Source organism: Vanrija albida, assembly GCF_041260175.1.
Source record: "Vanrija albida strain AlHP1 chromosome Unknown contig_1, whole genome shotgun sequence".
Lineage (NCBI taxonomy): Eukaryota > Fungi > Basidiomycota > Tremellomycetes > Trichosporonales > Trichosporonaceae > Vanrija > Vanrija albida.
In genome coordinates, this window is record NW_027191420.1 from 3,833,911 (window position 1) to 3,860,728 (window position 26,818).

Here is a 26,818-nt window from a genome sequence, read left to right on the forward strand (position 1 = left end):
ACAGCTCGATCCCCACCGCGTTCATCGCCGTCACTATCACCCTTTCGACTCCATCCTTCTCCTTGACACCTCCCAACTCCTTCTGACTCATCGACCCCGTCACCACCATGGTCGCGCTCCTCGCGCTGCTCGTCCTCGCCGGCACGGCTCTGGCCCAGCAGTGGACAGAGTACAACATTACGTTTGACGACTCGTCGCCCATGCTCCAGTTTACTCCCACACCGCCGGTCAACGTCTCGGCGCCAAGCGCAGGATGGGCCTTCAACTACTCGCAGGCGCCAACGACCGACATGATCTCGCTCGGGACACCGTCGCACACCACCACGAGGCTCGGCTCGAGCGTCAGCCTGCGCTTCACTGGAACTGGGGGCTACTTTATCGTCTCGGGCCCGGGCGTGGTAACCATCAATACCAACGGCCAGCAGGCGACGCCCCAGAACATTGCTGCGAACACGACTCGGATTGGCATCGGCGGCATGAGTTACGAAGACCACACGGTCACCCTGAGCCTCAACTCTGGCCAGGTGTCGGTGACGGGCGCCATTGTGACCACCATCGTTGGTGGACCCGGGTGAGTCGTGCCCAAGAACAAAGGCATGGCATGGACACTGACCCACACCAAGCACAACCGTCACCAACATCACCGTCCCCGGTCTTGGCGAAGGCAACCAGGTGTCCAAAGGCATCAAGGTGTCGGACCCGGCGTGGTGGGGTCCGCACCCGCTCATGTGCAACATGGATGGGACCCACTGTGTCCTCGACCACAGCATCACCACGGCCACCCCGCAGTCAACGCTGCAGCTGTCGCCACCCGACAACACTGTGATCATGATGGTCTACGGCGGCACCGGGCCCACCAATGGCAACTTCATCGCCAACATCTCGCCCAACCCTATCCACGGCGCGTCTACCCAGACGTACTCGCCCTCGGGACCGCTGCTCAACATGTACAGCCTGCTGTGGTTCGTCGCGCTCGACCCCAAAGAGAACTACAACGCGACGTTCACGTACCTCGGCGGAACGGGAATGGAGATGTTCGACTTTTTCAGTGTCACGTATCTCGTATCTCACAGTAAGACGACCGTCCCAGGCGGCCTACCATCCGACCACAAGGCAGGTGGAGGCAGCCCCAACGGCGACAATAGCCAGGGCAAGAGCAGCAATATCGGTCCTATTGTCGGAGGAGCCGTGCGTGCTTGAGCGGTACCAATCGCAGAGCTAACCATCCCCAGGTCGGAGGTGCCGGACTCCTGGCCATCATCGCAGGCCTAGCCCTCTGGCTCTGGAGGCGCAAAAAGCAGCGCGACAGCGACAAGTGGCAGTCTGAGGGAGTTACCCCAATGAACCTTGTCGATGACACGGGTGAGTATCGTGCACATCTTGTTGCCCCAAGCGGTGGCGCTGACAAGAATAGTTCACGCTGGGTCCATGCACCACTCGGCCATTGACCCCCACCGTGACAGCTTCAGCGCTCCACGCATCGACTTTGACGCCTCCCCCTCCAGCATCCACGGGAGCACGCACCGCACGGTTACAAGCTACCCGACCGACACGGTCTACTCGGACCCCAGTGTCGACCCGGCCACGCGCCCCCTGATCCAGCCACTGGGATCGTTTGGAGCCGTCAGCTCGTACCCCGTCCCGGGTTCATCATCGGGTTCGCGCGTCACCGAGGTGGTAAGTGCCGCGCGCCCCGAGTCGACCATTAGCGGCCGGTCGACAGACCTGAAGGTAGCACAGGGCCCCTCGACGCCGAGTCACGCCGAGGAGGAGGTCGGCCTGCCGTCGTACAACGAGGCGATTGTCTCGCCCGTGCACCGCCCGCCCGCCGTCCACATGGAGCAGCGCATGTCGTCTGCCGCCTCGACGCACTCGGCGCACTCGGCCCGCGAGATGGACATTATCGGGTACCGCCTCGCGCTGCTCGAGCGGCGCCTCGAGGAGAGCGGGCGCGCGCGTCCCGAGGGTGGCATTGCAGTCCCCGCACGGCCAGAACCGATCGCAGAGACGCCCGAGGGCGTGGCCGAGGCACGCGCCCCGCGCCCACTGCCCACGCCGCACACGGCGCCGTAACTGCCCATACCCCAGTTCCCATGGCCCAATGATACCCGCCTGCAACGGTGCAGCTGTTACATAGTATATGGACTCATAGGCCCGCATGCAGCACACGTAGCCGACTAGAGCGGGGCGCACTTGACGTTGCCGTCGCCGTAGCCGCCGAGAATGCGGCGGTAGTTGTCCCCGCCCGGGCACTGGCCCGTGGCCACATACTTGCACCACCCGAGGTGGCACTTGACGTCGTCGCCGCCGGGGCAGCGGCCGTGTGTGATAATGTCACAGTGCGGCACGTAGCAGCACTGCACGTCGGCCGGCGTGCCGGGGCAGTAGCCGGCGTACGGGAACGAGCCGGGGTACTGTGCGCACTCGGACGTCCAGACGCAGACGCCGGCGTCGAGTCAGGTGGGGGGGCGGGGACGGGGGATGAGCTTACCGGGTAGGCCGTCAGAGTTGCAGTGGTCGCCCCAGGCAGCGAGGGCGGGGGCAGCGAGGAGGAGGAGGGCGAGCATTGTGGCGGGTGGTGGTGGTGTGTGGCGAAGTTGTCGGCAACGCCGGGCGTACTTATACCCCCTGGCCTTGGACTCGGCTTGGGCACAGGTCAAACGTGCGTCAGTAGAGTTCAGTGGTGTGTGAACGAGGCAATAGCCTGCGTCCCGAGTGGGTCGGGGCATGGGCACGGCAGGCAGCGTTGGCGTCGCTGCTGTCGATGGCAGGTGGGGGGAGGGGGGAGAGAGTGCCACGGACAAGCTCGAGTCCGACGTCATACACCCCACACCATGCCAAGCAATATCGGGACGACTAGCCCAAGTGGCCAGTAGTAGGTGAAGTGCTCGATTGACCAAGGCGTGAGTTGGGGAGCAAGGCTTAAGCTGCCTAGCAAGGCCTAAGTTGCCGAACCAGCAGCGAGAGCGGGCACTTTGGCGCCAAGGTGGCACTTGGCAATCAAGCCGAGCGGAATGTGAGGCCAGCGAGTGTCGGCACCCCGTCCCGAGGGAGCTGGATGACGTCGGGGCGGGCACCGACACCGAGAGATAAAACGCGCGATCTCTAGCCTCAACCATGCTCGTGCCGGTAAACAAGCCTCGTGACGGCGCCGAGCGGCCCCCGAACGCACAAGCTCGTTCCACGACCCACTCCGCCAGCAGTGCTGGCGCCGTTTGGCCTGCAAACCTTTGGCACGCGTGAGCTTGAGCCTCGGCAGCGCCGAGACGAACGTGTGTCGCTAGATCCCGAGATAACGACTATCGAGATGCCGGCTGGCACCCCACTGGCGGCGACGGGGGCTACCGAGGGCCTTGGCAGCGAGCTTGACGACGACACGGGCACCCCAGACCGCCAGTCGGATATGCCGGAGCACCCCAACGAGTGGAGGCGGCGCAGGTCGAGGTGGCGCTCGCTCCGATCAGCGACGGTGCGAGCGGGCGAGGCAGGTGCGAGCGAATCACGCGGCCGGGCACCCAAAAGGAGACTGCTCCTCGCAACCTCGCTACACTGTAAGGGAGTCGAACCCCTGCCGCGTCGATGGCAACGACGCATGATACCGTTTCACCAACAGTGTTGTGTGCCGTGGGGTGGCTTGGGGCGTACTCGAGCACGGCAGTCCCCCCACGTGCCACAGTCGCTGCTCGCAGCTCGGCGACCCTCCGGGGGTGATGGCCCCATCCCCGCCCCCGCAGCCCCGGTGGCGCTCTCCTAGAGGGGCTCGTCGACGCGTGGTGGCTATTATTTGGCCGGGCGAGGCAGCTGGTCCGCCGTCGTTCTATCGATGGCCCGCACGGAACGGCCGCTTGCGCCAACTCGAGGCCCCGCTGCACTTGTCAGCAGACGTGCGCGTGAGCCTTCCGCAGTAGCCCAAATCACCGCGCTCTTTGATACTCGCCTCGATACGGCAAGCCGACCCGGACTGCACCCGGGCCCCGAGGCCCGGGTCACGTCTTTCTGCCGAGGCCGAGATCCACGAGCTCGTGGGGTCTTGGCTGGCTGATGCAGTGGAGCGTGTGGTCTGAGCTGGTCATGCGCACCGGGATTCCCTGCGCAGCTCCCGCTCGTCGTAAAAACGAATGTGCGGGGCGTGTGTTGTGGAGAACCAGTGAGAGGCGTGAGTAGTTGCCGAGAGTAGACTCGAGTAAAACACCGGCGCCCACGTCCGACGCGTCCAACCCCACAGTTGTCGAGTAGCACAGCCGTCGACTTCGCCTTGCTCGCCTCGCAGCTGCGCGCCCCTCCCCGCGCTGTAATGTGGGGTCAACCCACCCCGCGCGGCTGTTTGTCGACCAAAACACCGACCCGGCCGCACATTTCCCTCGGCATTTCGGACCGGTCCAACACCGAATCGGACATTTGAAGGAGATACTCTGCGGGAGGCGACGACGACGGCTTGGCAGCGCGTGGGGATGGGCTACATAACGGCGGGGGTGCGGAGGCCTCACGCGCACCCCCCCCACACACCCCACACACCATGACCAAGTCGCAGTGGCTGATCGACCTCGAGCGGGACGGGTACGTCGTCGTTCCCGGCGTTGTGAGCCAGGAGGCGTGCGCCGAGTTCCAGGAGGCGGCGGTGCAGTGGATCGAGAAGTTTGGCTACGGCTTCAAGCGCGACGACCCGGCGACGTGGAAGACGGAGCTCATGCCGTTCGGGCACCATGGCGGCATGTACAACCGCTACGGGGGGGTTGTGCACGAGGATTTCGTGTGGAAGATCCGCACTGAGCCGGGCATTCTCAAGACGTTTGCCGAGATCTGGGGGACGGACGACCTCGTCGTGTCGTTTGACGGCATGAACGCGACCACGCCGCTTGGCAAGGGCGGGCGCGAGGACATTGAGCCGACGCGACCATGGCCTCGTGAGTGGGAGCCGTGGTGGCATCGCTGACGCCGAGACATTGACCAGAACGTGCGCCGCGTCGACCGCTTCGAGCTGTACCAGGGCATCCAGAACCTCGGCACCAATGGCCCGGATGACGGCGGCCTCGTCGTCATGAAGGGCAGCCACCTCCTGCACGAGCGGCACTTTGCCGAGCGCGGCGGCTGGCGCCCCGAGGGCGACAAGGGCGAGGCCGAGAACTCGTACCTGTTCAACGATGACGAGTGGGAGTGGTTCAAGAAGGCGGGTTGTGAGATCGTCAAGGTGTGCGCCAACCCCGGTGACCTGATCCGTGAGTCGCGGCGGCGTCGCCCACGCACCCAAGAGACCGAAGCTAACCCACGCCCCAGTCTGGGACTCGCGCACCGTCCACTGGAACCAGTCGCCCACGGGCGGAAACTGGCGCTTCGCGACCTACATCTGCTACGCGCCGCGGTCGTTCATGTCCGAGGCGGCGCTCGCCAAGAAGAAGGCCGTCTTCGACGACCGGCTCGGCACGACCCACTGGCCGCACCTCAACGTCGTCATGGCCGAGCGCGACCTCGAGAAGGAGCCCGAGGCGGTGCCGCGCAAGCCCGACGGCAGCGTCGACCACATGAACCGCCGGCCGTTCAACGAGCCGCCCCTGTCGCCGGAGGTGCTGCGGCTCGTCGGCGTGCGCGCGTAGGGTAGACACGGTTAGGGGGGGTTAGCGGCGGGTGTAGGCGGCGACAGGGGGCGGCGCTAGCGTCGAGCGCGGGGGGGTGTACGATGGTGGCGAGCTATAGTGAGGAATGGGAATGTACGAACGCACTTTTCTGGCCTTGTGGCGGCGGAGGTCGCCGCTTTGATCGACAATCGATGGCTGAGGTCGCCCGACCGCACATTCATCCCGGCCTTTCTGGACGCGACCGGGGCTCGCACCGTACGCGGTATCGATAACGGCGCCACCGATATCGGGGTAGATGTCGAGCCGGCGCCGCGAGTGGGTGGGCCGGGGTGTCGGCCCCGACGGCGTCCCCCGCATCAGCTCGGCCGCGCCGGCACCCACCCAGTGTGGCGAACATGACCAGTGGCGACTTCCGCCGCCCCGATCTGGCACCCACCCGCGCTTATCCGCGAGAGGACCGCGTGGCACAAGACTGTGCATCTACTCTGGCCCCTACCACTCCCCGCCGTTCGTCTCAATCTCCCACAGCGCGGCGAGCTGCGCCCCCTCGCGCGCGTTATCCTCCCCCTGACGGCGGAGCGTCTCCGCAATCATCAGCGCGATGCTCTGCGCCGTCTCGGACAGGTCGGGCTCGGCTGCGAGCGCCTCGGCCGCGGTCAGCTGGTGGGACAGGTCCTGCTGTCAGCTTGCCTGGGGCAGGGCTTACCTCGCGCTCGTGCGTGTTGAGCCAGAGCGCGCGGGCGTACTCTGCGATCGTGAGAGGCATTGTGGCGCTGCTGGACATGCGTTGCGAGCCGCTTCCAGCTTTATCTGGTCGCTGCCTCGCACCCGCGGCAGCGGACCATTGTTGTAAGACGGTGCGAGGTGAGCTTGCTGGCTTTGTTTGCCTCGTTGCTCTCGGCCACGCCCTGCACACTTGCATCGAGTCCGTACCTCTGTTGCTACATGTCGAGTCCATGCGCCGATCTTCTCGCTTCTGCCTTTCTTGTCTCTTCTCGCCGCGACGTCCCGTGTCTTCTCGCGCTTGCTCAACGCGCCGGGCGTCGCCTCGCCTCCTCACTCCACGTTCCCCTCACCACACCGCGGCACCCCCCGGCATGAAGCGCCCGCGGACGAAGCGGCGCGAGAAGCGGGGATAGCCGATCCCGTAGCCAAAGTCGTCGCCGTCACTGTCGGCGCCGTCGTCGTCGAGGAAGGAGAGGGCGACATGGGACATGCCGCGCGTCGGCCCGCCGCGGCGCGTGTCGCGGGAGCGCATCATCGCGTGCACCTCGTCGATGTAGTTGAGGATCATGGGGATGGCGCTGTCAAAGAGGTACTGCTTGGTGGGCTCGGACAGGTCGGCGTCAGGGTTGGTACACCAGTGGATGAGGTCGTAAAGTTGCTGTGTGGCGCGTGTCAGCGGCGTGGATGGACCATTTCCTCCGTGCGCTCCGTGCCTCGTCATCCACACACGCCACTCCCCTTCTACACACCGGCACACAAGCAAGGCGTCGTCCCGCCAGCAGCGCTCGAGCGTCGCTCGCGAGACAACTTGCCCGCCACCCCACCCCGCCCCCACCCGGCGAGCGAAACTGGGCCACACGATCCCACCACTGCCCCCCGCCAGACTCACCTGGATATGGCGCTGCGCATCGGCATTGGTCGGATACACCCAGTGGAGGGGCTGGCGACGCGTGGGCTGGGGCACAGCAACCTCGACGGGGTCCGGGGGGGACAGCGCGTCCGCCAAGGTCTCGGGGCGGGCACTGCGCGAGTCGAAGTACTCGACAATGCGTTCGATGACGTGGGGGTACCGGCCCCTCACGCGCGTTCCGCCGACAATGGTCGTCCCCGCGCTGGGCGGGATGACACGCGAGGTCGGCAGCGCGGTCGGCAGCGCAGTCGGCGGCGCGGTCGGCGGCCCCATAGGGATCTGGCCGGCGAGGTCAACCAGCGAGAGGATGGGACGGCTGGGGTTGAAATCGGCGACCCCGGGGTTGATCGAGTGCAAGAACGCAGCGCGCCGCGCGGCCGCGGCGCCACCTGGGGCCTCGAGGGTGGCCATGACGCCGACGAAGCGCGTGAGGAAGGTGGACGGGACGACGCCGCGGGGCCATTCGTCCATGGTGGTGGGTTGTTGAGAGAAGGGACGAGGGGATGATGGGGGCTGCTTATAAGTGTCTGGGTGGGACGGGTGCGAGGACGCCGACGAGTTGGATGAGTGTTGAGTGACGGGGCGTCGCGACAAACACACGCGTCAGCTGTCCCCGTGGCGGATTAACGCCGCGAGGATGGGGCGAGATGAGGTGCGAGCTGCGACGATGAGGAAGTGGTGAAGACGACGACGAGGTGAGTACGAGTGCATGTGCATGTCGACGGCGTGAGTGCGCGCCTGGCGGGCGCGAAGCAGGCGCCGGGGGAGGGGGGTGAGTACCGCGCACAGTGGGGTCCTTTGGGCGCGGGGTGGGTGGCGCCGCCCGCTGGGCGCTGGCGCAGTCGTCGCCGCCGAGTCCGAGCGGTGCACGCCGACGCCGCCGACGCCGACGCCGACACTATGGGCATGTCGAGAATCGAGCGACTCGGCATTGTTGTTGTTGTTGCGCTCGGTTGCGTCGGCTCGAGTCACTCAACGTGCGACATGACATCACGTCGACCTTCTCTCTCGCCACAACGCTTGCACCTCCTCTGTCCACTCGACACCGCATCAGCTCGACCCCCGGCCAGAGCGGGGCAGCGGCGTGCTCTTAACACAGAGCCAGCGGCGACGACTGCCGAGCCCGCTCACACACTCACCCACCCACCCACGATGCCAGTGTACGACCCGCACACGGTGCAGCTGCTCGCCGCCGTGCCCTCGATGGGGCTGTACCCGCCGCTCGAAGCCCACGAGCCCGTGACCCTCTACTTCCGGGACAAGATCTTCAAGGCGCACGACGTGGGTGCGGTCCCCGGCGCGGCTAACGGCAGACGGACACGGGGGTGCGGGACAGCACCGGCGCCGTCGTGCTCCGCGTGCGCGACTGCGCCTTCTCGCGCCGCCGCCGCATGGGTGGGTGTCGACACCACTCGCCGCTGACCCCAGACATCACGGACCCCGAGGGCTCGCCCCTCGTCACGCTGCGGTGCAAGCTCGCAACGTGGCTCGGGCACGTCGTCGCGCAGGACGCGGCCGGCCGCTGGCTCCTCGAGGCGCGCGCGCGCCCGTCGTGTAAGGTCCCAGCTAGCCCCGCTGACAGCAGGGAACGGCAAGCACCTCGACATCACGTACGCCGACTGCGGCGGGGGCGAGCGCGCCCTCACGCTCCGCTCGGACCGGGCAGGGCGGCGCGCCGACGTGCTCCTCCCCGACGGCCGGGTCGTCATGCAGCTCGAGCACAAGGTCCTCGGGCGCGACGCCCTCGGCAAGAATACGGACACGGTGGGTGCGGGCGCGTGGCACCGGCTGACGGTAGTGGTACCTCTTTATCGCGCCCGGCGTCGACACCGTCCTCGCCACGACAGTGTGCCTCGCGTACGACATGTACAAGGAGCAGCAGGCTGCGCGGCGGGGCTAGGTGTCGGGCCGGGGTGAGGTGCTGCCTCTTCCTGTCCGCCAATGTCTTTGCCCGCACCACAAGGTGCAGTCTGTCGTGGCCGAGCCCTTCAGTTGGCCACATGCCACCCTCGCCCACATGCTATCCATCAACCCTGTACAGATCTACTCTCTTGCGCCTACTTATGCTTACTTACGCTTACGCGTGGCCGACGGACACACCGAGGTCGGTGATGAGGCCCGTGTCGAGGTGGTACACCCATCCGTGGACGGTGACGTTCTTGCCGAGCGCCCAGGCGGCCTTGATGGTCTGGGCGTGTCAGCAGCTACTCACCGCCCTGTGTGTTTACTCACGCCCGACGCAGCGACGTTCTCGACCGTCTTCTTGACGTTGGCGACGATGAGGTCGTCAATCGTCGACTCGGACGGGAGACCCTTTGCGACCTCGATGAGGGGCGCGAGGAAAGCGTTGAGGTGGTCGCTGCCGTCGTTGGCGGTCGCCTCGTGCTCGGCCCGGCGGTGCGAGGCGGGCTTAGCGGGCGGGTGGACGGCCTCGTAGGCGGCCTTGGCGCCGCCGCAGCCCGTGTGGCCGACGACGACGACGTCGGACACGCCGACGTGCAGCACGCCGTAGTTGAGCACGGCGTTGGCCGAGTGGTCCTCGGGGTGGAACTGGTTGGCAATGTTGCGCTGGGGTGTGAGCGGGGCACGCGCGGGCCAGCGGCGCGAGAGTGGCTCGAGCTCGGTCAATCCCGGGGCTCGTCAAAGTTGTTGACATGGCTCGAGCGAGCCGAGCCGAGCTGACAACAACCCAACAACTTACGTGCACAAAGATGTCACCGGGACGCTTCTTGGTGATCACCGTCTCGGGGACGCGCGAGTCGGCGCACCCGATCCAGAGGAGGGGAGGGTGCTGGGCCGTCGCGAGCGTGGGCAGGAACTGGGGGTCCTTCTTGTTGGTCGCGGCCGCCCACTTGCAGTTGCCGTTGAGGTAGCTGTCGAGGGTGGGGTACGGGGTCTTGATGGTACACTTTGCGCAGTCGTCTGGGGCTGCGCCGCCGCGCGCAGTGGGGCGGGCCGCGGCGGAGAGGAGGGCTGCTGTCAGCCGGCGAGCGCGACACAAAACTCACTGGCGAGGGTGACAAGGAGCGTGAGCTTCATAGTTGGAGGTGGTGGGGTCTGGGTGTGGCGGGGGAGGGTGGCTGCCTGCGTGCGTTATGTATCCTCGCGCCGGCCGCGCTCGCCCTCGTCGCTCACATCGCCTCCTCGCCCCAATCCAGCGCCAAGATCTACACGCCCACACACACAACCTTCTTGGCACAGGACGGCACAGGACGGTCCGCGCGTCGAGGGCCGGGGGTAGGAATGAGTGAGAGCGCGCCGGAGGTCCGCGCGCGGAGGCGTGTCGCGCCGCTGGCGTTGGAGGGTGGGGCCGCGTCCAGCCAATGGGCCGGTACTCGTCCGAAGACCAGACCCACTCTAGCTCGCCGGTGGTTGCGCCCAGCGGTTTCGTGTTCCAGGTTGTCGCCGGTCGGAGGATATCGAGCGGCGAGGGGAGCAGGAGAGCAGAAAAGCAGGAACGCGTCGTGCTCCGCCGCAGTACAAGCTTCGGGGTTCCTGCTGTGCCGAGGGGTCGAGGGCGGGGGTTCTCCGTCGCTCGCTCGCTGTGCTCGCTGTGCTCGCTGTGCTCCTGACGCGCAGATGCCCCACAACTCTGCTGCACGGGCACTGCAATCGACGACAGCAGCGAGGCGCATGCACTCTGCACCGGAGCACCAACGCCCGTGAGCCACACCGCTTGCCAAGCCTCCCACGCGCCCCTGCGCTTTTTCGAGCCCCTTGGCGAGGGGAGGGGGGCTGGGACGACGTCTCGTCGGCTGCCCCGAGGCTCGCGTGCAGAGTGAGCTTGAATGGGGCTAGCTGGGTGGACAGGTGAGACGAGCCAGCCGCTGCCGCTGCCACCGACCCGCCGATTCCAGGGGTGGGTACAGGCACAACAGGCACCATGGAATGGGGGCACGTGGGGAGGATGCCAGCAGCGACAAAGGGCGACAAGGGCTCCGCCGGATCTGTCTCTGGCTGCTCTGAATGGGCTGCACAACCCAATGCGCAATGCTGCCCGCTTAGCGCATCGTCTAGCTCGACGCGTGTTAAACGAACGAGAAGAGATCTCGCCAGCGTTGCACGCCAGCCAACCCGACAGACAGCGTGGCCTCGCCCCAAAGGACAGCATGGCAGCCCACACCACCCACCCGTTCCTCCCTCATCCTCCGGTTCCTTAGGGTAGCCCGCCCGCAGCAGCTTGCCGCTCGGCAAGCCCCAACAAAGACGTCGGCGGGATGAGTATGCCCGTCGCCCGAACGGCGGCTTGGTGGGTCGTGACGCTCGCTGGAGTCCGCGCAATGCTCCGGCCCGCGCCAGGCGTCGGGAACCGCGCGGCTGGGCATGACTGCCGCCGACAGGGCCCTTTGCAGGTACGCACGCCACACGCCCCTCTCCGTGCCCGTCTGCCGCCCTGCGCACGCTGTCACCGCCGTGTCTCGTATGACTGACCGGCGGTGTCACCACCGAGGGAGCACGAGGGCCGACTTACGCCGAGGCGGCGAGGGGAGCTACAGTAGCTGAGCTGGAAGGCTGCCACGTGGACCACGTGGGCTACTTCCAACCGGCTGTGTGGCTGCTCGGGCAATGGGGGATGTACAATGCATGGGGCGTGCTACAGTTGGACGTGTTGTGCGCGACGCATAGGGACAAGGCTGCTATGCGAGGAAATGCTACGGGCCAGTGGTGGGGAATGTCCGAGCCAACAACTAGACGTCGGTGTGGCTGTTGTTGCTGTTCTCAGCCGAGTCGCTCTCGTCGCCCTCGTCATCGCTCTCCTCCTCGACAACCTTGACGCAGACCCTGTCGAAGAACTTGAGCATAGGACACGGCTTGCAGGCCTGCGGAGCAACGGATGCCCAGTCGATGGACGTGGCAGGGTGATCGGGGCCATGGTACTGCTCGAGAGTCCCGAAGATACGCTGGACCTTGTCGTAGAACCTGACGTTCATGCCGCGTTGCTCATCGTTCTGCTCGCGTATCACCTGCCCCGCGGCATGCTGGAGAGCCTGGCCGGGCGTAAGGGTCAGCTTCACATGGCGAGGAAGACTGTCGATCACGGCGTCGAGCGCACGCTATGTACTGTCAGTGGGCAAGCGGGGGGGGGTGAGGGGTGGCTCACCTCGTAAGCTTCACGCTCATCGCCCGAGGCGTTGAGGTAGGCAAGATAGGCGGGGAGAACGCGCTGCGACTCGGCCTCGTACGGCGCATTCGCGGCGGAGATGGCAGCCTTTAGATCAGTCAATGGTCGACTCGGCTCTCAGCTCAACCGACCTTGGTCATCTTGGGCCACGGGGGAGTGATATCGGCCAGGGTAAGGCGCTGGATGGCACCGCCGGCATTGGGGGCGCCGTTTGCCGCAGACTCCTGCATGTTAGCCAGCAGACTCCAGACGACGCACAGAGGGGTGGCCAGAGTCCAGGACGAGCGTGGAGTCCGAGTGGCCGTTCGAGGTGTTGGAACGCGGGGCGGGGTTGACCATTTTGATGAGATGGGAGAGAGGATGGAGTGAAGAGGGTCATTTGTCGAGTTGAGTCTTTCAACGACCGCTCAACGGCGTTTCTGGAGTTTCGAACTTGGTGATCAGCGCTTTCCGTGGCATTGATCAGCGCACAGGAGGTGGTGAGCTGGGATCCAGCCGGGGTTCACATGTGCCGACTGGGGTTGCTCGCTCATACACTCTTGGGGTAGCGGCGACTGCGGTGACTGAACATGGCCAGCAGGTGGCGAGGGTGACAGTGTCAAAGGCGTGGTGACACTCGGATTCGCCACTTTGGCGGGGAGGTGCACAATATGTACTTAGTCGCAAGCCGTGCCCCGCCCTTCTTTTGTTCGCCCAGGCTGATCTGCTCTGCAGTATCACCCTGTGTATCATTAATCCTACCCCATGACGTTTGTAACACTCTCCCGTCGATGACCACTCACTCTCAGCGTTCTCGGTCGACTCGTACGGCCACCACCGCTTCGCGCACGGCCCAAGCCTCACAGGTCACGACAGCGTTCGGGACGGCAGGGGACTGGTCGACGCATGATGCACCTTGCCTTAACAAGTGCTCGAGGATGGAGTATGCGCCGTGTCATGATGCTGGGTGGCGAGTGCGGTGGGAGAGCGATTGAGTGGGTGGGAGGGAAGGCGAGGAAGACAGTCGAGTCGGCCACGACGCCGGCGGTTGGCGACTGATTTCGACATACCCCCTTCTCTCTCTTCTTCTTCACTCCTCACATCATCCCACTCATCCTCACACCTTCACAAACATCACCCTCGCCCCCTCAATCCTCGCCTCACCTCCACGTCGGTCCTCTCGTCCACCTTGAGCCGTCGTCAGTACAGCCCCGGCGAAGAGTCGAGCCGCAAGAAGCGCAAGTATTCCGAGGAGCCCGTACGTCTTCCTCTCGTCTCCCCAGTGCTAACACTTCAGCCCTCGCCCCCTGCCCCATTCTCCAGCGCCGCCAGGCCTCCTCCTCAGACCCTTCGCGAACAGCAAAAGCCCCCGTCGACAGCCCGCCCATTCAAGCTCGTTCGATCTGCTGTCGCCGTCCCCCGCAAGATGGAGGAAGACGGGGGCGGGCATCATCCCCCTCTACTATCACCCAATGCTTCAAGTCCATCTACTCGCTCATTGCTCTCGGACGACATCGACGAGCATTACTTCCGTCCTCCTATTGTGAGTAGCCCCCTGGCTCAGTCCCGGGCTGGTGCTAACATCTACCAGCCCTATGACCCAGCCTACCCGGCCCCCCGCCATCGCGCGCGACGATGGGGAGTGCAGAACTCCACACACATGGTCGATCTGATTGAACTGTCAGACGAGGACGAGGAAGCGCTCCACAACTGGAAACCTCTCAACCGCTTCCTCCGTCTTCATGACGGCTTCGCGGACCTGGACCCAACTGTTGTCATGCCTCTCGTCTTCCCAATCAAGCATCAGCGCGATCACCTAAAGCACTACTTCCCAAAGACCTCAATCCCGAGCAAGTACGCTGGGCTCCTCCGTCGCATCAGGACGGAGGCAGAGACGCTCGTAATGGGTGGTGCGGAGAGCACCTGGACGAACCGCAAGAACCGACTGGCAAGATGTCTCCGCCACTTAAGCATCGAACCTGAGGAGAACGATACACCTTGCCCCCATTGCTACCATGCCGGGGTGAAGTGTCTGCGAAACAGTGATGGCAACTGTGCCTACTGTGCCTTGCGCGGACATTCCACCTGCACCCGTCACAAGGGCAAGGAGGATGCGAGCGCGGTCGAGCGCCGCAGGCTCCAGGCGGCTCTCGGTAACCTGAGTAACAGCATTCAAAGGATCACAGATCTTCAGCTTCGTATGGAAGCTGAAGAAAACTTGCGTGGCGTCATGAACCTGCTCAACATCTCGTACTCGACGGAGGACGTTGCCTACCACCGCAATCAGCAAGAGACTTTCCAGCAATTCCGCCAAGGTGGGTTCGTTGGGTGTGCCGAATGCTCATTGAACTGCAGTCTTCTCCCGCGTTGGAGGATACGACAACTTTCATCGACTCAACGATCAACGAAGTGGATCATGGCGTGCGTTTGAGTCACCCTCAAATTACGCCCCCAGCAGTGCAGGCCACAGCACCGTGGCTGCATCCACTGTTGCTCCCAGTGTCGGTCCCATTGCCCATTCTCACTCTGGTCGCCACCACCATACCCCTCGTCCTTCGAACCCGCCTGCCGACCCCAATTTGTGCTCGCCTCGTGGTGGGGACCATGCTTCAACTGTTGACCCCCACAGCGAGAAAGAGAACGAGGCAGGCGCCGGCCATGGACCACCCTCAGCCATGTCCAATAGTCCCCGCCCAACCTTCGGCACAGGCACATATGATTTGGCGTCCGCTACACGCCAGACCCCCGCCGCTCGTGATGCCCCCCCCCTTCTCGCCAGTCCGTCGCCGCCCTCGCCACTCGCCAGGCCGCTGCCGCTGCTCGCAAGGCTGGTCTCTCCCCTCCGAAGGACTTGGTGGCCACCATGAACTCTCAACTTCCACGAGTGCTGCCCAAGCCCGAGCGATTTTCGCCGTGACCCTGTTATCGCTGTCACACACACTAAGTATGTAGCACGATTGTGACAGAGTGTTGAGATCGAGGTTGCTGACTCGCATCAACAACAGACGAAAGCAACGACTTCATCATCCATGCACTGTACATCAATCCAGATGACCACTGGGCAGCATCGACCTACACACATACGCATCAAAGACCTCTTCGCTCCGCCCATCGAGTCAAGCTCGTAGTGGCGTCATTTGCAGGCGCAGCACAGTATTTTACATTACAGACTCACAGCTTCAGAACATTTAATAGCTTTTATAGCCGAGTATTTGCATTCATATGCGCAATGTACTGGGCAGGGTAGAGGGACTGTGGTGGGGTGTGCTTTATTCTCACTCGCCATCTTTGTTCTCCAGCCTCGATCACTTGTGCATTACTTCCTGCCTACTCATTAAAACAACTCTGAAGCAACACAAACTACAACTTGGTACAATGTACACTCCTAGATGTTGATGATCTTCTCGTAGTACTTGACACCGCTCTTGCGGAGACGCTTGCCGTAACGGAGCATGATGAACGCGGTGCTGTTGATGGCTGTTCCGATGAACACAGCGCTGATGGCCCAGTTGCGGAAGCCCCAATCGAACGCCCATGGCGTGACGGCGTAGTTGAATGCAAAGGTAAAGATCTGGGGTTGTTAGAAGACGAACAAGAACGAGCAGAAGAGCAAGAAGAAGGCGAAAGAACGAGCAGAGCGAAGAAGAAGACGACGAAGAACGGTGCCACACTCAAGTGCCACTCACCATTCCGACGAGGATCAGCGAAAGGAGGTAGGGCGCAGACTGCTGAACCTGAGCGCGGGGCCCGACCTGCTCGCGGGGGTGGATGCCGTGGAACGCATCGAATGCGTACGTGATGGAGAGCAGGGTGGCGATGGGGCCGGCAATGGTAAGGACAAACTCGCCCATGACGAAGACCATCCAGTGAGCCTCGTAGTATGGTCCAAGGCCCATCATGAGGATCCCAAAGGGCGTAAGGATCATCGGGACAATGTAGAGCTTGAGCTTGTCCTCGGCTTCAGACACACCGCCACGCTTGCGAGCCTGGGAGATAGTGAAGCGGTCACTGACGAAACCTGCGACGATTGCGCCGGGGATGATGGCACAGAGGGGCGACAAGAACGTGAGACCGACAAAGTTGGGGCCCATGTTGTACGGGGGCTCGCCGAGGACACCAGACGACAGCGCGGCCATGCAGTTGTAGAAGATCTGGTAGATCCCGAACATGAGGCCGCACCACAGGACGATAGGGAGGCGGAGGAAAGCGAGGGGCTGGAACACTCCGCGCCAGAGGATGCCGCCGGCGTAGGGGGAGATGCGGAAGATCTTGAACGGGCGGGGTCCGGGCCATGGGCTCGTGACACGGCCGTACGCATGCGCGCCCTTGTGGACGACTGAGCCGCGGCGGTCGATGCCGGGGCCGTCGGTGAGGTGGTCGCGGTTCGAGGTGGCGGGGGTCTCGTCTGGGGTGAGACTGGGCGCGGCGACGACGGCGGTGGTGGTGTGCGTGTCCTTTGTGTCCTTGAGGCTGAAGCTGCCGGGTGACTTGGCGGCGGGCGGGGTGTTGCCGTCGGGAGCGGGGACGACAGTGGTGGTGGTCATGTCCTTGTCGTTGAAGACGAAGGGCGACTTGGCGGGCGCGAGGCCGTCGGTGGTGAGGACCTCGACGGGGGTGCCATGGTCCGGTGCCACGCGGTCAAAGTTGGACTCCTCGAGGAAGACGAAGAGGAAGATGGCGACGAGGATGCAGAACCCGCCGGTGAGGTAGGGCGGGCCGTTGATGCCCATACCTGTGTAGATCCAGCCCGAGAGCACGGGGGCGAGGAGCGCTCCACCGTACGTGGTCGCAATGTAGATGCCGAATGGGAACGCGCGCTCGTGGTAGAAGAACTGTGGCGCGTGGAGTCAGCAGGGCAATTTGGGTTACGTGAAGTGGAGTCTGGGGGTGGGCATGCATCATGCTCTCAGGGTGCCAAGCCTTTTGCTCCGGGAGAGGTCAGAGGAGATCCCGACAAGCAGGTGGGCTTCGATCGGACGGTCTCGTGACGAGGCAAGCCGCAAGCCAGGAATGCAAACACGAATCAAATCAACTCACAACGTCAGACAGCACGGCCTCGGGGGCGACAAAGAGGGGCGAGAGGAAGAAGCCGTTGGCGACACAGAGGCCGACCCACTGGGCGTTGGACGTGACCTGGCTGAGGGTGAAGGGGAAGATGGCCGCGCACGCGCACGAGACGATGAAGACGGGGCGCTTGCCGATGGCGATGGTGAGGGGGAGGACGAAGAGCGCGCACACAGCCTCGATGAGGTAAAAGTACCCGACGCCCGTGTTGATCTGTGCGAGGCTGATGCCCGTCTTCTCCGAGAGCGGCCCGTAGATGGGGTAGAGGCAGCCGGCGTTGAAGCACACCGCCATGACATAGAGCACCATGCAGGCGCAGCAGAGCCACTTGCGGCCCGTGGTCCAGTTGAGCGGGTCGGCCGGGTCGTCGGACGGCGTGGGCACGAGGGTAAAGTTGTTGGTGCCCGACGCCTCGGCCTGCTCGTCGAGGATCACCGTCGTCCCTGGGACCGTGAGGTCGTCCTTGAGTGTGCTAGAGGTCATGGTTGGGGTTGGGGGGTGCTCTGTCCTGGGAGGGTTGGCCAGGTTTTATGCATCCAGAGGGCTGGTTGGCTGGGTTGGCTCCAAGCAAGCAGGCAGGCCCGGAGCGCATCATCGGGAGTGCCGGCAGGATCTCTCATCGCAGACAGCTGATAGCTGCGAGGGGGACGCAGGCGCCGTCGTCGCGCCTCGTCGCGCTGGTGGAGTAGGCACCACTGCTGGCCCCAACCGTCCGCGCGCGGCAAGCCGGTAAATGATGCAGGAATGGAGCGGCTGTGAGCGGCGAGGGCCGCGGCCAAGCTGGGGGAGCAAAGTGAGTGGTGCGGCAAGTGGGCAGCGACAAAAGCCAAGGGAGGGAGGCAGGGCAGCCGCACATTATCGTCACCTGACGCCGGCGCCACGACTGATTTCTGTTTACCCGTTGCTATCTGCGACGATACCCAGCCGCCCTGTGAAATGCCTGAATGCGTTTAGCGAGCGTGTATTGATAACAAGCGCCGTGAGTCGGGTGGTATCCCCAACGCGGCGCTCCTAGCTCAGCGTAGATGAGCTGCTGGATCGGGGGAATGCGTCCATGAACGGCCGTAGTGCTGCACGTAGCTTCGTCTAGATTACTTTCTGCGACCGACACGGGTATCTCTCACTTTGGCGAGGTGGGGCGCCGGAGATGCCGCGGTCTGCGTGTGGGGCGGCGTGGAATGGCTCTTCGTTGCTTGTTTGTTTGGACTGGGACATGCACGACTCGACCAAGGCCGCCGAGACACATCTGCTGCGAGCGAGGCCACTGCCAAGCGCGCGCCTGGCACGGTGATTGAACAAGCGCGAGCGAGACGACGCACGCCCGCAGCGTTATCTACGCACATGCTCTCGACGCTGGCGGACTGAGCACCAAGCACAGACGGGCTGATGGCCTCGCAGGACGCCATTGGGCTCGACGATGCTCGAACCCAGCCAAGCAGTTACCGCGAGCCGTGTGCGCCGTATCAGCATGCATGCACCTCCCCCTCCCCCAGCACCACACCACACGCATTAGACGACAGCCGCAGCTCCATCTGCGGGTAAAATATCACCCGCAATCGCGGCTCTTGCCGCCCGGCATCTCCAACGCCGGTGGCGCCGCGCCGTCGACCAGCTGCGCTCCACCCGTTGCTCTCTTGCCTGCGCCATCTAGCCGAGCGAGCAGCGGTCAGGTGCGCGCTCTCGGCACCCGTATGGACAATGTTCGAGGCCCGTGGAGCTTGCTTGCTCACGGCAGTTGGGCAGCTCGTTGCATTCCCGAGCGGGCGTGCCGCTGACTGCCGCCTGCCGCCTGCCGCCCGACGACATCTTGCCCACTCCCCCGGCTTAATAAATACAACGGCGCACCCGACGTCTCCACCAACTACCCCACCGCGCACCATGCCCCGCCTGTTCAAGAACGGCCGGATTTTCACCTCTGTCGAGGGCGACTCGACGCTGCACGATGCACTGGTGACCGACGGCGACAAGGTTGTGTTTGTGGGCTCCAACGCCGACGCCGAGGCCAAGGCTGTGAGTCGGGGGTGAGGTGCTCGCTGACAGGCAGGGCGCCGACGCCCAAGTGACCGACCTCGGCGGCGCCGTCGTGCTGCCTGGCCTGATCGACGGCCACATCCACACGGTGCAGTTTGGCGGCTCGCTCTCCAAGATCGAGTGCCTCGGCCTCAGCGCCGAGCAGATCGCGACGGCCGTCAAGGCGGCGGCCGAGGCCAACCCCGAGGCCAAGATGATTCACGGCAAGTCGTTCCTGTACGACGCGCTCGGGCAGCCCCCTCACCGCAAGTTTCTCGACGCCGTGGTCCCCGACGTGCCGGTGTTTATCGCGTCGATGGACCTGCACGCGAGCCTGCTCAACACGGCGGCGATCAACGCGCTCGGCGTGACAAGGGACACGCCCAACCCCAAGGGCGGCGAGTTTGTGCGCGACGCGCAGGGCGAGCTCACCGGCCACTTTCTCGAGACGGCAAACTTTGAGCACGTGTGGCCGTGGGTCGCGAAGAACACGTCGCTCGAGGACCGCGTCACGGCGCTCGGCGACGCGTTTGACAACATGCTCGCGTCGGGCCTCACCGGCGGCATCGAGATGGCCCTCATGCCCGAGGACCTTGAGGCGTTCGAGGAGTACATAAAGAGGCATGGCAAGCTGCCGGTGCGGATAAGCGCGCACTGGTTCATGCGGCCTGAGGGGACCGACGAGTCGCGCGCCGAGCAGGTGCGTGGGGTTTCGAAGCAGTGCGCTGACAGCCAGGTCCGCGAGGCGGCCCGCCAGCGCGACCGCTGCGCAAAGTACGACCCGTGGTTCCGTGTCGTAGGCATCAAGGTCATCTCGGACGGCGTCGTCGACTCGTGCACGGCCTTCCTCAAGGAGCCGTACCCGAACGGCGAGAACCCGGGCCCCATCTGGCCCGCCGCCGAGCTGACCAAGGTCGTCGTACTCGCCGACGAGCTCGACCTCCAAGTGGCGGTCCATGCGCTGGGCGACGCGGCGTCCGAGCAGGCACTCGACTCCTTCGAGGCCGCGATCGCGGCCAACGGTCCCCGCCCGCAGAGGCGGCACCGCATCGAGCACCTCGAAGTCGTGACCGAGGAGAGCGTCAAGCGGCTCACGCGGCTCGGCGTCACGGCCTCCCTGCAGCCCGTGCACGCCGACCCGCTGTACGCCAAGAACTGGTGGGAGCAGATGGGGTCGGACGAGCGGTGCGACCGCGCGTTCCCGTGGTCCGAGTTTGTCGAGGCCGGCTCCAAGGTCGCGTTCGGGTCCGACGCGCCCGTCGCGCCGCACCACGCCCTGCCCAACATCTACACAGCTGGCACGCGCCAGAGCAGCGTCGACCCGCGCATGGCGCCGAGCACCGACCCGCGCATCAAGGCGCTCGACAAGTTCTGCGTCGCGCTCGACCAGAGCATCAGGTACTACACTGCTGGGTGTGCGCAGAGCATCCGGGCCGAGGACGAGGTCGGCACGCTCGAGCCTGGGAAGCAGGCGGATTTCTGTGTGCTCAACGTCGACCCGTTCAAGAACGGCGTTGAGACGCTGCGCGAGGCCCAGGCGGCCGTGACGGAGACGTGGGTCGCCGGCGAGCAGGCGTGGAAGGCGAAGAAGTAGTTAATAGCAGCATGTATCGCGTCTCGTCTTCAGACAACTTTACATCTTGGTCATGACAACTGACAACGGCTCGATACAACCCACCCCCTACGCCTTGAACGCGTCGCCGTCCTTGCTCTCGACGAGGTCGAAGAACGCGTGCGCCTCAAACCTGCCGGCCTCCTCAAAGCCCGTGGCCTTGAACGTGAACTCTGCGACGTCGTCCGGCAGCGTGACGGGCGGCTTGCCCGAGAGGGCCGCGGCGGCCTCGGCGGCCAGGACAGACTTGCACTCGGACTCGAAGCTGAACCCGGGTCAGCAGTGTCACCAGCGTCGACGGCCCCACTCACATCTGGAACCAGCCGACAGCGCTCTCGATGCACCCGCCGACGGTGAGCAGGCCGTGGTTCTGGAGGATGACGGCCTTGTTCCCGCCGATCGACTTGCAAATCGCGTCGCTCTCGCCCGAGGAGAGCACGACGCCGCCGTGCTTGGCGTACAGCGCGTGGTCGTTGTAGAAGATGCACGCGTCCTGCGTGTACATTGGCAGCTTGCGCCCGAGCGTGCTGAACGCCTTTGCGTAGACCGAGTGGGCGTGCACGACGCTGTGGACCTCGGGCCGCGCGGCGTGGATCGCGCTGTGGATCACAAACGCGGCCGCGTTGTAGATCTGCCCGCGGCCCGGCTTGCCCCCGCCCACGACCTTGCCGTGGTGGTCGACGAGGAGGAGGTCGGACGCCGTCATGCGCGAGAAGTGCAGCCCGAACGGGTTGACCTGGGTGGGTGAGCGGCGACCTCGGCGTGGGCCGTGGGCGTTAGCCGGGCGAGCGGGCGGGCGTGGGAGCCTGCAGGAGCGTCATGGCATCGCCGACGGCACGGCGCATGCATCGCGGCCTCGGCGGCGGCTGGCCGAGTCCACAGGCCGGCCTCGCTGCCCGCCGCGCAGCCCCCAGCCACCGGCTGCCCACCCGGCCACCGCACCCCAACACAAACTCACCCAGAAGCACTCGGGGTCGACGGGGTCGCGCGAGGTAAGGTGGCCCGCGACGCCCTCAGCTACTTTGTCAGCGCCGCCATCCACCAGCACCCACCGAGGTTCTCGTGCGCCATGACGCGGTACGCGAGCGCCAGCCGCTCCTTGATGTACTGGCGCTCCTCGTACTTGTCCTTGAAGGTCGGCGTTGGGAGGCCAAAGTCGAAGGCGCGCGCGTTCTCCTGGGGTGCCATTGTGGTGGTTGGTGGGTGAGGTGGGTGTCGTGAGGGGGGCCAGCTCGGCAATGCTACGCTTTTATGGGGCCAGCGGAGTCAGCAGTGTAGGCAGGCCGGAGAGGCGAGGTATCTATGCCCAGTGAGCGCGGGTGGAATGCACCGCGGCCAGCGCCGACGTGGGGTCGCGCTCGGCATGTGGCTGTGGGGCCGGGCCGGAGTCTCCACGGGTAAGCAGGCGGCTGGCGTCTGGCTGACGCTCACACGGCGTTTAGCAGCGCAGCCGCAGCTGCTCGACACGGCTCTGTTCCTCGAACTGTACCCACGCGCGTCGCCTCGCCTCGCCTCGCCGGGCGCCGAGAGTGGCGGGCGACTCGGCCGGGCGGGTGGGGACATAGCCGGCCTTGGGGCTGACACCTCGGCATTTACAGGCATTGACAAGGCCTGCTGATGCAGTTGCGATGCTGCGAGCTGGAGCGTCGACGCATGCACGCACCGCGCCTTATCGCCTGTGCCGAGCGCGTCTGCGGTGCCCCGCCGGCGTCCCGTACACGATGCTCACGTCGGCGCGGCTGCTCGCGCCTGCTGATGGCCAGGAAAGCACAACCCCGACGCGTCGCACTCGGAGTCGTACCAGCCGGCGAGGGGCGGCCCTTGCATCTGCATCTGCATCTTGACTCCCATACCACGCTGCCGACAGCTTAGATCTATGATCGATTCCAGCGCCGCCGCACCCTCGACCCCCGCACCCCAACCCCCCACTACAGCTTGGACAGACGGATGGGCCACTCGAAGCCCTCGTCGTCGTAGTAGTGGTGCACTGATTTTGTCGTGAGATACGGCTCGAGGCCCTGGTCGTCAGCCCGCTGCCCACGCCCCAACGCAACCCACCTCCATGCCCAGCTCGCGGCCCCACCCAGACTGCTTGTACCCGCCAAAGGGGATCTGGTGCGACACCATGACGTACTGGTTGACCCAGACGGTGCCGGCCTTGAGGCGGCGGGTCACGCGGTTGACCTGGGCGTAGTCGGTCGTGTGGACCGCGGCGGCGAGGCCATACTCGGTCGCATTAGCAATCGCGATCGCCTCCGCCTCGTCCTTGAACTTGATAATGCTGGCCACGGGCCCAAAGATCTCCTCGCGCGCGATACGCATGCCCATGTCGACGTTGGTGAAGACGGTCGGCTGGATAAAGTACCCCTTCGTGCCGTGGCGCGCGCCGCCGAGCACGCACGTCGCGCCCTCCTCCTTGCCGGCGGCGATGAGGCCGAGGATCTTGTCAAACTGGACCTTGCTGACCTGCGGGCCCTGGAACGTGTCCTCGTCCTCTGTGGGGCCGACCTTGAACGCCGAGGCGGCGGCCACGAAGAGCTTGACAAACTCGTCGTACACCTCCTCCTGGACGAGCACGCGCGAACCGGCGCTGCAGGATTGGCCTCGGTGGTCAGCTTGCCCCCAGACCGCACCCACCCATGTTCTCGTACACGCCGAACGCGGCCCACTTGGCCGCCTCGGGCAGGTTGGCGCCCGAGAACACAATGTTGGCAGACTTGCCGCCCAGCTCGAGGGTCACCTTCTTCAGGTTTGACTCGGCTGCCGCGACGGCGATGCGCCGCCCCGTCGCCGTGGAGCCGGTGAACGCAATCTGGTGTGAGCTCACACGGCAGGCGAGTACCCACCTTGTCGATGTCGAGGTGGCGCGAGAGCGCGTCGCCCGTGATCGCGCCGACGCCGTTGACGACGTTGAACACGCCGGCGGGGTACCCAGCCTCCTTGACGAGCTCGGCGAAGCGCAGCGTCGACAGCGGCGTCTGCTCGGCCGCCTTGAACACGATGGCGCAGCCCGCCGCGAGCGCCGGCGCGACCTTCCACGCCATCATGAGGAGCGGGTAGTTCCACGGCACGATCTGTGCGACGACGCCGATCGGCTCCTTGCGCAGCACGGCGTGCTTGCGCGCGTCGTCGATCTCGACGACGCTCCCGTGGATCTTGTCGGCCGCGCCGGCAAAGTAGCGGAAGCACGCGACCGTGTCCTCGACGTCGACGCGCGCCCACGCCGCGGGCTTGCCGCCGTCCACGCGGTCGAGGGTGGCCAGCTCGTCGATGTGCGCCTCGACCAGGTCGGCGAGCGCGAAGAGCAGCCGGCCCCGCTCCTGCCCGCTGGCCCACGTGCCCCAGGTGGTCTCGAACGCCGCGCGCGCCGCCGCGACGGCGAGGTCGACGTCCTCGCGGGTCGCAGTCTCGATCTGCTGTCAGCGTGGGCCTGCTCGACGCCGACGCACCTCAGCAATCTGCTCTTCCGTCGCGGGGTTGACGACGGCCAGCCGCTCGCCGCGGCCGGGCACCCACTCGTTGTTGATGAAGAGGCCGGAGGGGAGGCTGACGCCGGAAACGGTGAACCGGGACATTGTGTTTCTAGTTTCTAAGTGACAACAAGACGGGGAAGAGCACGACAACGACGACTATAAGGCCCAGCGCGTCGTCGACGCACCGCCCCGTCCACTCCGCATGCATCGGCTCGGCGCAGGCGAGAGCCGATGAACAGGCGAGCGGCGGGGTGGAGCGGCTCCGAGTCGCGCCTCCGCAGCTCGGTTGGAGCTGCCAACCGGCGATTGATGGTTAACCCGTTCGTGTTATGCCTTATCTCGCTCTCGACCAATGACTCATGCATTGCGTATCGGTGCTCTTCTGAAGTGATGCTGCCTATGTCTCGCGTATAGTACAAATGCCATGCTGCTCCCCCTCCCCCTCCTATTCGCCGCGGTCCGTCACCTGGCCGTCCTTGCGCCGGCGAATGGTCCAGCCCGCCCTGACGCCGGTCGGCTTTCCCTCGTCGACGGCGACCTGCCCGTTGACGAGCACGAAGCGGATGCCCTTGGCCGTCGCGCGCGGCTCGGCGTGCGACGACATGTCCTTGACGGTCGCCGGGTCGAAGAGCACCAGGTCGGCGGCTGAGCCCTCGCGGACGAGCCCGCGCGTCGGGTACACGCCGAGCCGCTTGGCCGGGCGCGACGTCAGGTGCGCGACCATGTGCGGGATGGACATGAGCCCGAGGTCGCGCGCGTAGTGGCCCAGGTACCGCGGGAACGTGCCGTACGACTGGGTGGTTAGTCCGGTTGCGGCGGGGACAACTCACGCGAGGGTGCAGCGTCTGCCCGTGGAGGATGGCGTCCGACCCGCCAGTGTGCACCTCGTGCTTCATGATGTACTGCACGTTCTCCTCATTCCCGATATGTAAGATGCACCCGGTCGCGAGCTTGTCCTTGACGAGGATGTCGACAAACACGCCGAACGGCTCGCGGCCCAGTGAGCGCGCCACCTCGTCGAGCCGCCGCCCAGCGTATCCCTTAAGGTCGGGGTGCGCCGTCGAGCCAATCTCGACGCAGTCCCAGTCGGTGGGGATGCCGTGGCCGCCATCGCAGCCCGTGACCTCGACGGCGACGCGGATCTTCTCGCAGATGGCCGGGTCGCGCAGGCGCGCGAGCGTCTCCTCGGGCCCGCCGCTCAGCGCCCAACTCGGCAGCTTGGAGCTCAGCGTCGTGCAGCCAGGGAGGTACGGGTACGTGTCGAGGGTGATGTCCACGCCCTTGCCGCGCGCCGAATCGATCATGTCGACGAGCTCGGGTGCGCGGTTCTTGTTCTCGGGAAAGTTGAGCGTCGCGTGCGTGAGGTGCACGGCGCACCCCGTCGTCTCGCCGAGGTCAATCATCTCGCCGTAGCTCTCGATCGCGTTGGCGCCGTAGCTGCGATGGTGGGGAGCGTAGAATGAGCCGGGGTACTGCGCCAGCGCTTCGCACAGCACGGCGAGCTCAGAGTTGCTGGCGTACATGCCCGGCGTGTACGTCAGGCCCGACGACATGCCGACCGCGCCGTCGCGCATGCCCTGGTGGAGCAGGGCCACCTGGTCCTGGATGTGCTGCGCGCTCGCGACGTCGTCCCGCGGCCCGACGGTCAGCAGGCGCAGGTTGCCCTGCGGGACGAGCATGGCAACGTTTGTCGCGGTGCGGTTGCGGTCCAGAGTGTCCAGGTACTCCTTTATCGAGCGCCACTGGAACATGCCGACGTCCTTGAGCGTCGTCGCGCACTCGTCGTCGGACGGGTTGCCGTTCCACGCCGTGATCTGCTCGCGGATGGCCGTCATCTGCGCGTCCGTGTGGACCGGCGCGTACGCGATACCGTCCTGGCCCACGACCTCGGTCTGTACGTCAGCCAGTGGCCATGCAGCGCACTCACCGTGCATCCCTGTGTGATCTTGGCCTCGTGGTCGGCGTGCGTGAGGAGGTAGAGGTCCGAGTGGGCGTGCATGTCGATAAAGCCAGGCGAGAGAAAGTAGCCCGCGGCGTCGACGACGCGCGCGCCGGGTGGGGCGGATATCCCCCCTCCCGGCTCAATCTTTGCAATCACTCCGTCGGACACGAGCACGTCGGCGAGGTACGGCACGGCGTCCTCGTCGCCGCTGACGACGGACGCGGCGACGAACAGCGTCGAGGTGGGCGTGTCGATCGTCATGATGTGGGCGGGTGTGCAACGGGCCAGCGGGGTGTTGCACGAGAAAATGGTGGGTCGAGGGACGTGAGTGCAGAGTGCAAAGCGAACTTATACGAGGTCGCTCGGGTGGTGGCAGCGGCGGCGGCGACGACGACGACCCAAGCCCC

At 65.2% G+C, this 26,818-nt stretch overlaps 12 protein-coding genes and 1 non-coding gene across 13 annotated transcripts; 4 read left to right on the forward strand and 9 right to left on the reverse strand.

The window, feature by feature from the left end:
• Nucleotides 1-107: 107 nt before the first annotated feature.
• On the forward strand, nt 108-2,073 carry Q8F55_001566 (uncharacterized protein; the record flags this gene model as incomplete). The annotated part of the gene is made up of 4 exons (XM_069350184.1): nt 108-571; nt 624-1,188; nt 1,233-1,362; nt 1,415-2,073. 4 exons carry the CDS (start codon nt 108-110, stop codon nt 2,071-2,073), a joined length of 1,818 nt encoding a protein of 605 aa, XP_069213728.1.
• A 1,472-nt stretch (nt 2,074-3,545) lies between these two features.
• Nucleotides 3,546-3,616, reverse strand: Q8F55_001567. The gene has a single exon. It is a non-coding gene; the product is annotated as a tRNA-Gly (tRNA).
• A 900-nt stretch (nt 3,617-4,516) lies between these two features.
• Nucleotides 4,517-5,591, forward strand: Q8F55_001568 (uncharacterized protein; the record flags this gene model as incomplete). The annotated part of the gene is made up of 3 exons (XM_069350185.1): nt 4,517-4,904; nt 4,941-5,216; nt 5,275-5,591. The coding sequence occupies 3 exons, from the start codon at nt 4,517-4,519 to the stop codon at nt 5,589-5,591; spliced, it is 981 nt and encodes a 326-aa protein (XP_069213729.1).
• Nucleotides 5,592-6,065: 474 nt separating this feature from the next.
• Nucleotides 6,066-6,339, reverse strand: Q8F55_001569 (uncharacterized protein; the record flags this gene model as incomplete). Its single annotated transcript, XM_069350186.1, has 2 exons — nt 6,066-6,248; nt 6,280-6,339. 2 exons carry the CDS (start codon nt 6,337-6,339, stop codon nt 6,066-6,068), a joined length of 243 nt encoding a protein of 80 aa, XP_069213730.1.
• Nucleotides 6,340-6,645: 306 nt separating this feature from the next.
• On the reverse strand, nt 6,646-7,680 carry Q8F55_001570 (uncharacterized protein; the record flags this gene model as incomplete). Its single annotated transcript, XM_069350187.1, has 2 exons — nt 6,646-6,957; nt 7,189-7,680. 2 exons carry the CDS (start codon nt 7,678-7,680, stop codon nt 6,646-6,648), a joined length of 804 nt encoding a protein of 267 aa, XP_069213731.1.
• Nucleotides 7,681-8,361: 681 nt separating this feature from the next.
• Nucleotides 8,362-9,109, forward strand: Q8F55_001571 (uncharacterized protein; the record flags this gene model as incomplete). The annotated part of the gene is made up of 5 exons (XM_069350188.1): nt 8,362-8,490; nt 8,523-8,604; nt 8,638-8,763; nt 8,795-8,973; nt 9,008-9,109. The coding sequence occupies 5 exons, from the start codon at nt 8,362-8,364 to the stop codon at nt 9,107-9,109; spliced, it is 618 nt and encodes a 205-aa protein (XP_069213732.1).
• A 177-nt stretch (nt 9,110-9,286) lies between these two features.
• Q8F55_001572 (uncharacterized protein) lies at nt 9,287-10,248 on the reverse strand (the record flags this gene model as incomplete). Its single annotated transcript, XM_069350189.1, has 4 exons — nt 9,287-9,397; nt 9,442-9,777; nt 9,911-10,182; nt 10,218-10,248. The coding sequence occupies 4 exons, from the start codon at nt 10,246-10,248 to the stop codon at nt 9,287-9,289; spliced, it is 750 nt and encodes a 249-aa protein (XP_069213733.1).
• Nucleotides 10,249-11,897: 1,649 nt separating this feature from the next.
• Q8F55_001573 (uncharacterized protein) lies at nt 11,898-12,670 on the reverse strand (the record flags this gene model as incomplete). Its single annotated transcript, XM_069350190.1, has 4 exons — nt 11,898-12,263; nt 12,311-12,418; nt 12,463-12,555; nt 12,590-12,670. The coding sequence occupies 4 exons, from the start codon at nt 12,668-12,670 to the stop codon at nt 11,898-11,900; spliced, it is 648 nt and encodes a 215-aa protein (XP_069213734.1).
• A 3,025-nt stretch (nt 12,671-15,695) lies between these two features.
• Q8F55_001574 (uncharacterized protein) lies at nt 15,696-17,857 on the reverse strand (the record flags this gene model as incomplete). Its single annotated transcript, XM_069350191.1, has 3 exons — nt 15,696-15,881; nt 15,997-17,142; nt 17,348-17,857. The coding sequence occupies 3 exons, from the start codon at nt 17,855-17,857 to the stop codon at nt 15,696-15,698; spliced, it is 1,842 nt and encodes a 613-aa protein (XP_069213735.1).
• Nucleotides 17,858-19,252: 1,395 nt separating this feature from the next.
• On the forward strand, nt 19,253-20,978 carry Q8F55_001575 (uncharacterized protein; the record flags this gene model as incomplete). Its single annotated transcript, XM_069350192.1, has 3 exons — nt 19,253-19,384; nt 19,419-20,084; nt 20,121-20,978. The coding sequence occupies 3 exons, from the start codon at nt 19,253-19,255 to the stop codon at nt 20,976-20,978; spliced, it is 1,656 nt and encodes a 551-aa protein (XP_069213736.1).
• An 87-nt stretch (nt 20,979-21,065) lies between these two features.
• Q8F55_001576 (uncharacterized protein) lies at nt 21,066-22,184 on the reverse strand (the record flags this gene model as incomplete). Its single annotated transcript, XM_069350193.1, has 4 exons — nt 21,066-21,261; nt 21,308-21,732; nt 21,955-22,013; nt 22,049-22,184. 4 exons carry the CDS (start codon nt 22,182-22,184, stop codon nt 21,066-21,068), a joined length of 816 nt encoding a protein of 271 aa, XP_069213737.1.
• A 740-nt stretch (nt 22,185-22,924) lies between these two features.
• Nucleotides 22,925-24,571, reverse strand: Q8F55_001577 (uncharacterized protein; the record flags this gene model as incomplete). The annotated part of the gene is made up of 5 exons (XM_069350194.1): nt 22,925-23,014; nt 23,055-23,599; nt 23,634-23,808; nt 23,843-24,409; nt 24,446-24,571. The coding sequence occupies 5 exons, from the start codon at nt 24,569-24,571 to the stop codon at nt 22,925-22,927; spliced, it is 1,503 nt and encodes a 500-aa protein (XP_069213738.1).
• A 343-nt stretch (nt 24,572-24,914) lies between these two features.
• On the reverse strand, nt 24,915-26,672 carry Q8F55_001578 (uncharacterized protein; the record flags this gene model as incomplete). Its single annotated transcript, XM_069350195.1, has 3 exons — nt 24,915-25,262; nt 25,300-26,361; nt 26,397-26,672. The coding sequence occupies 3 exons, from the start codon at nt 26,670-26,672 to the stop codon at nt 24,915-24,917; spliced, it is 1,686 nt and encodes a 561-aa protein (XP_069213739.1).
• Between the last annotated feature and the right edge of the window lie 146 nt (nt 26,673-26,818).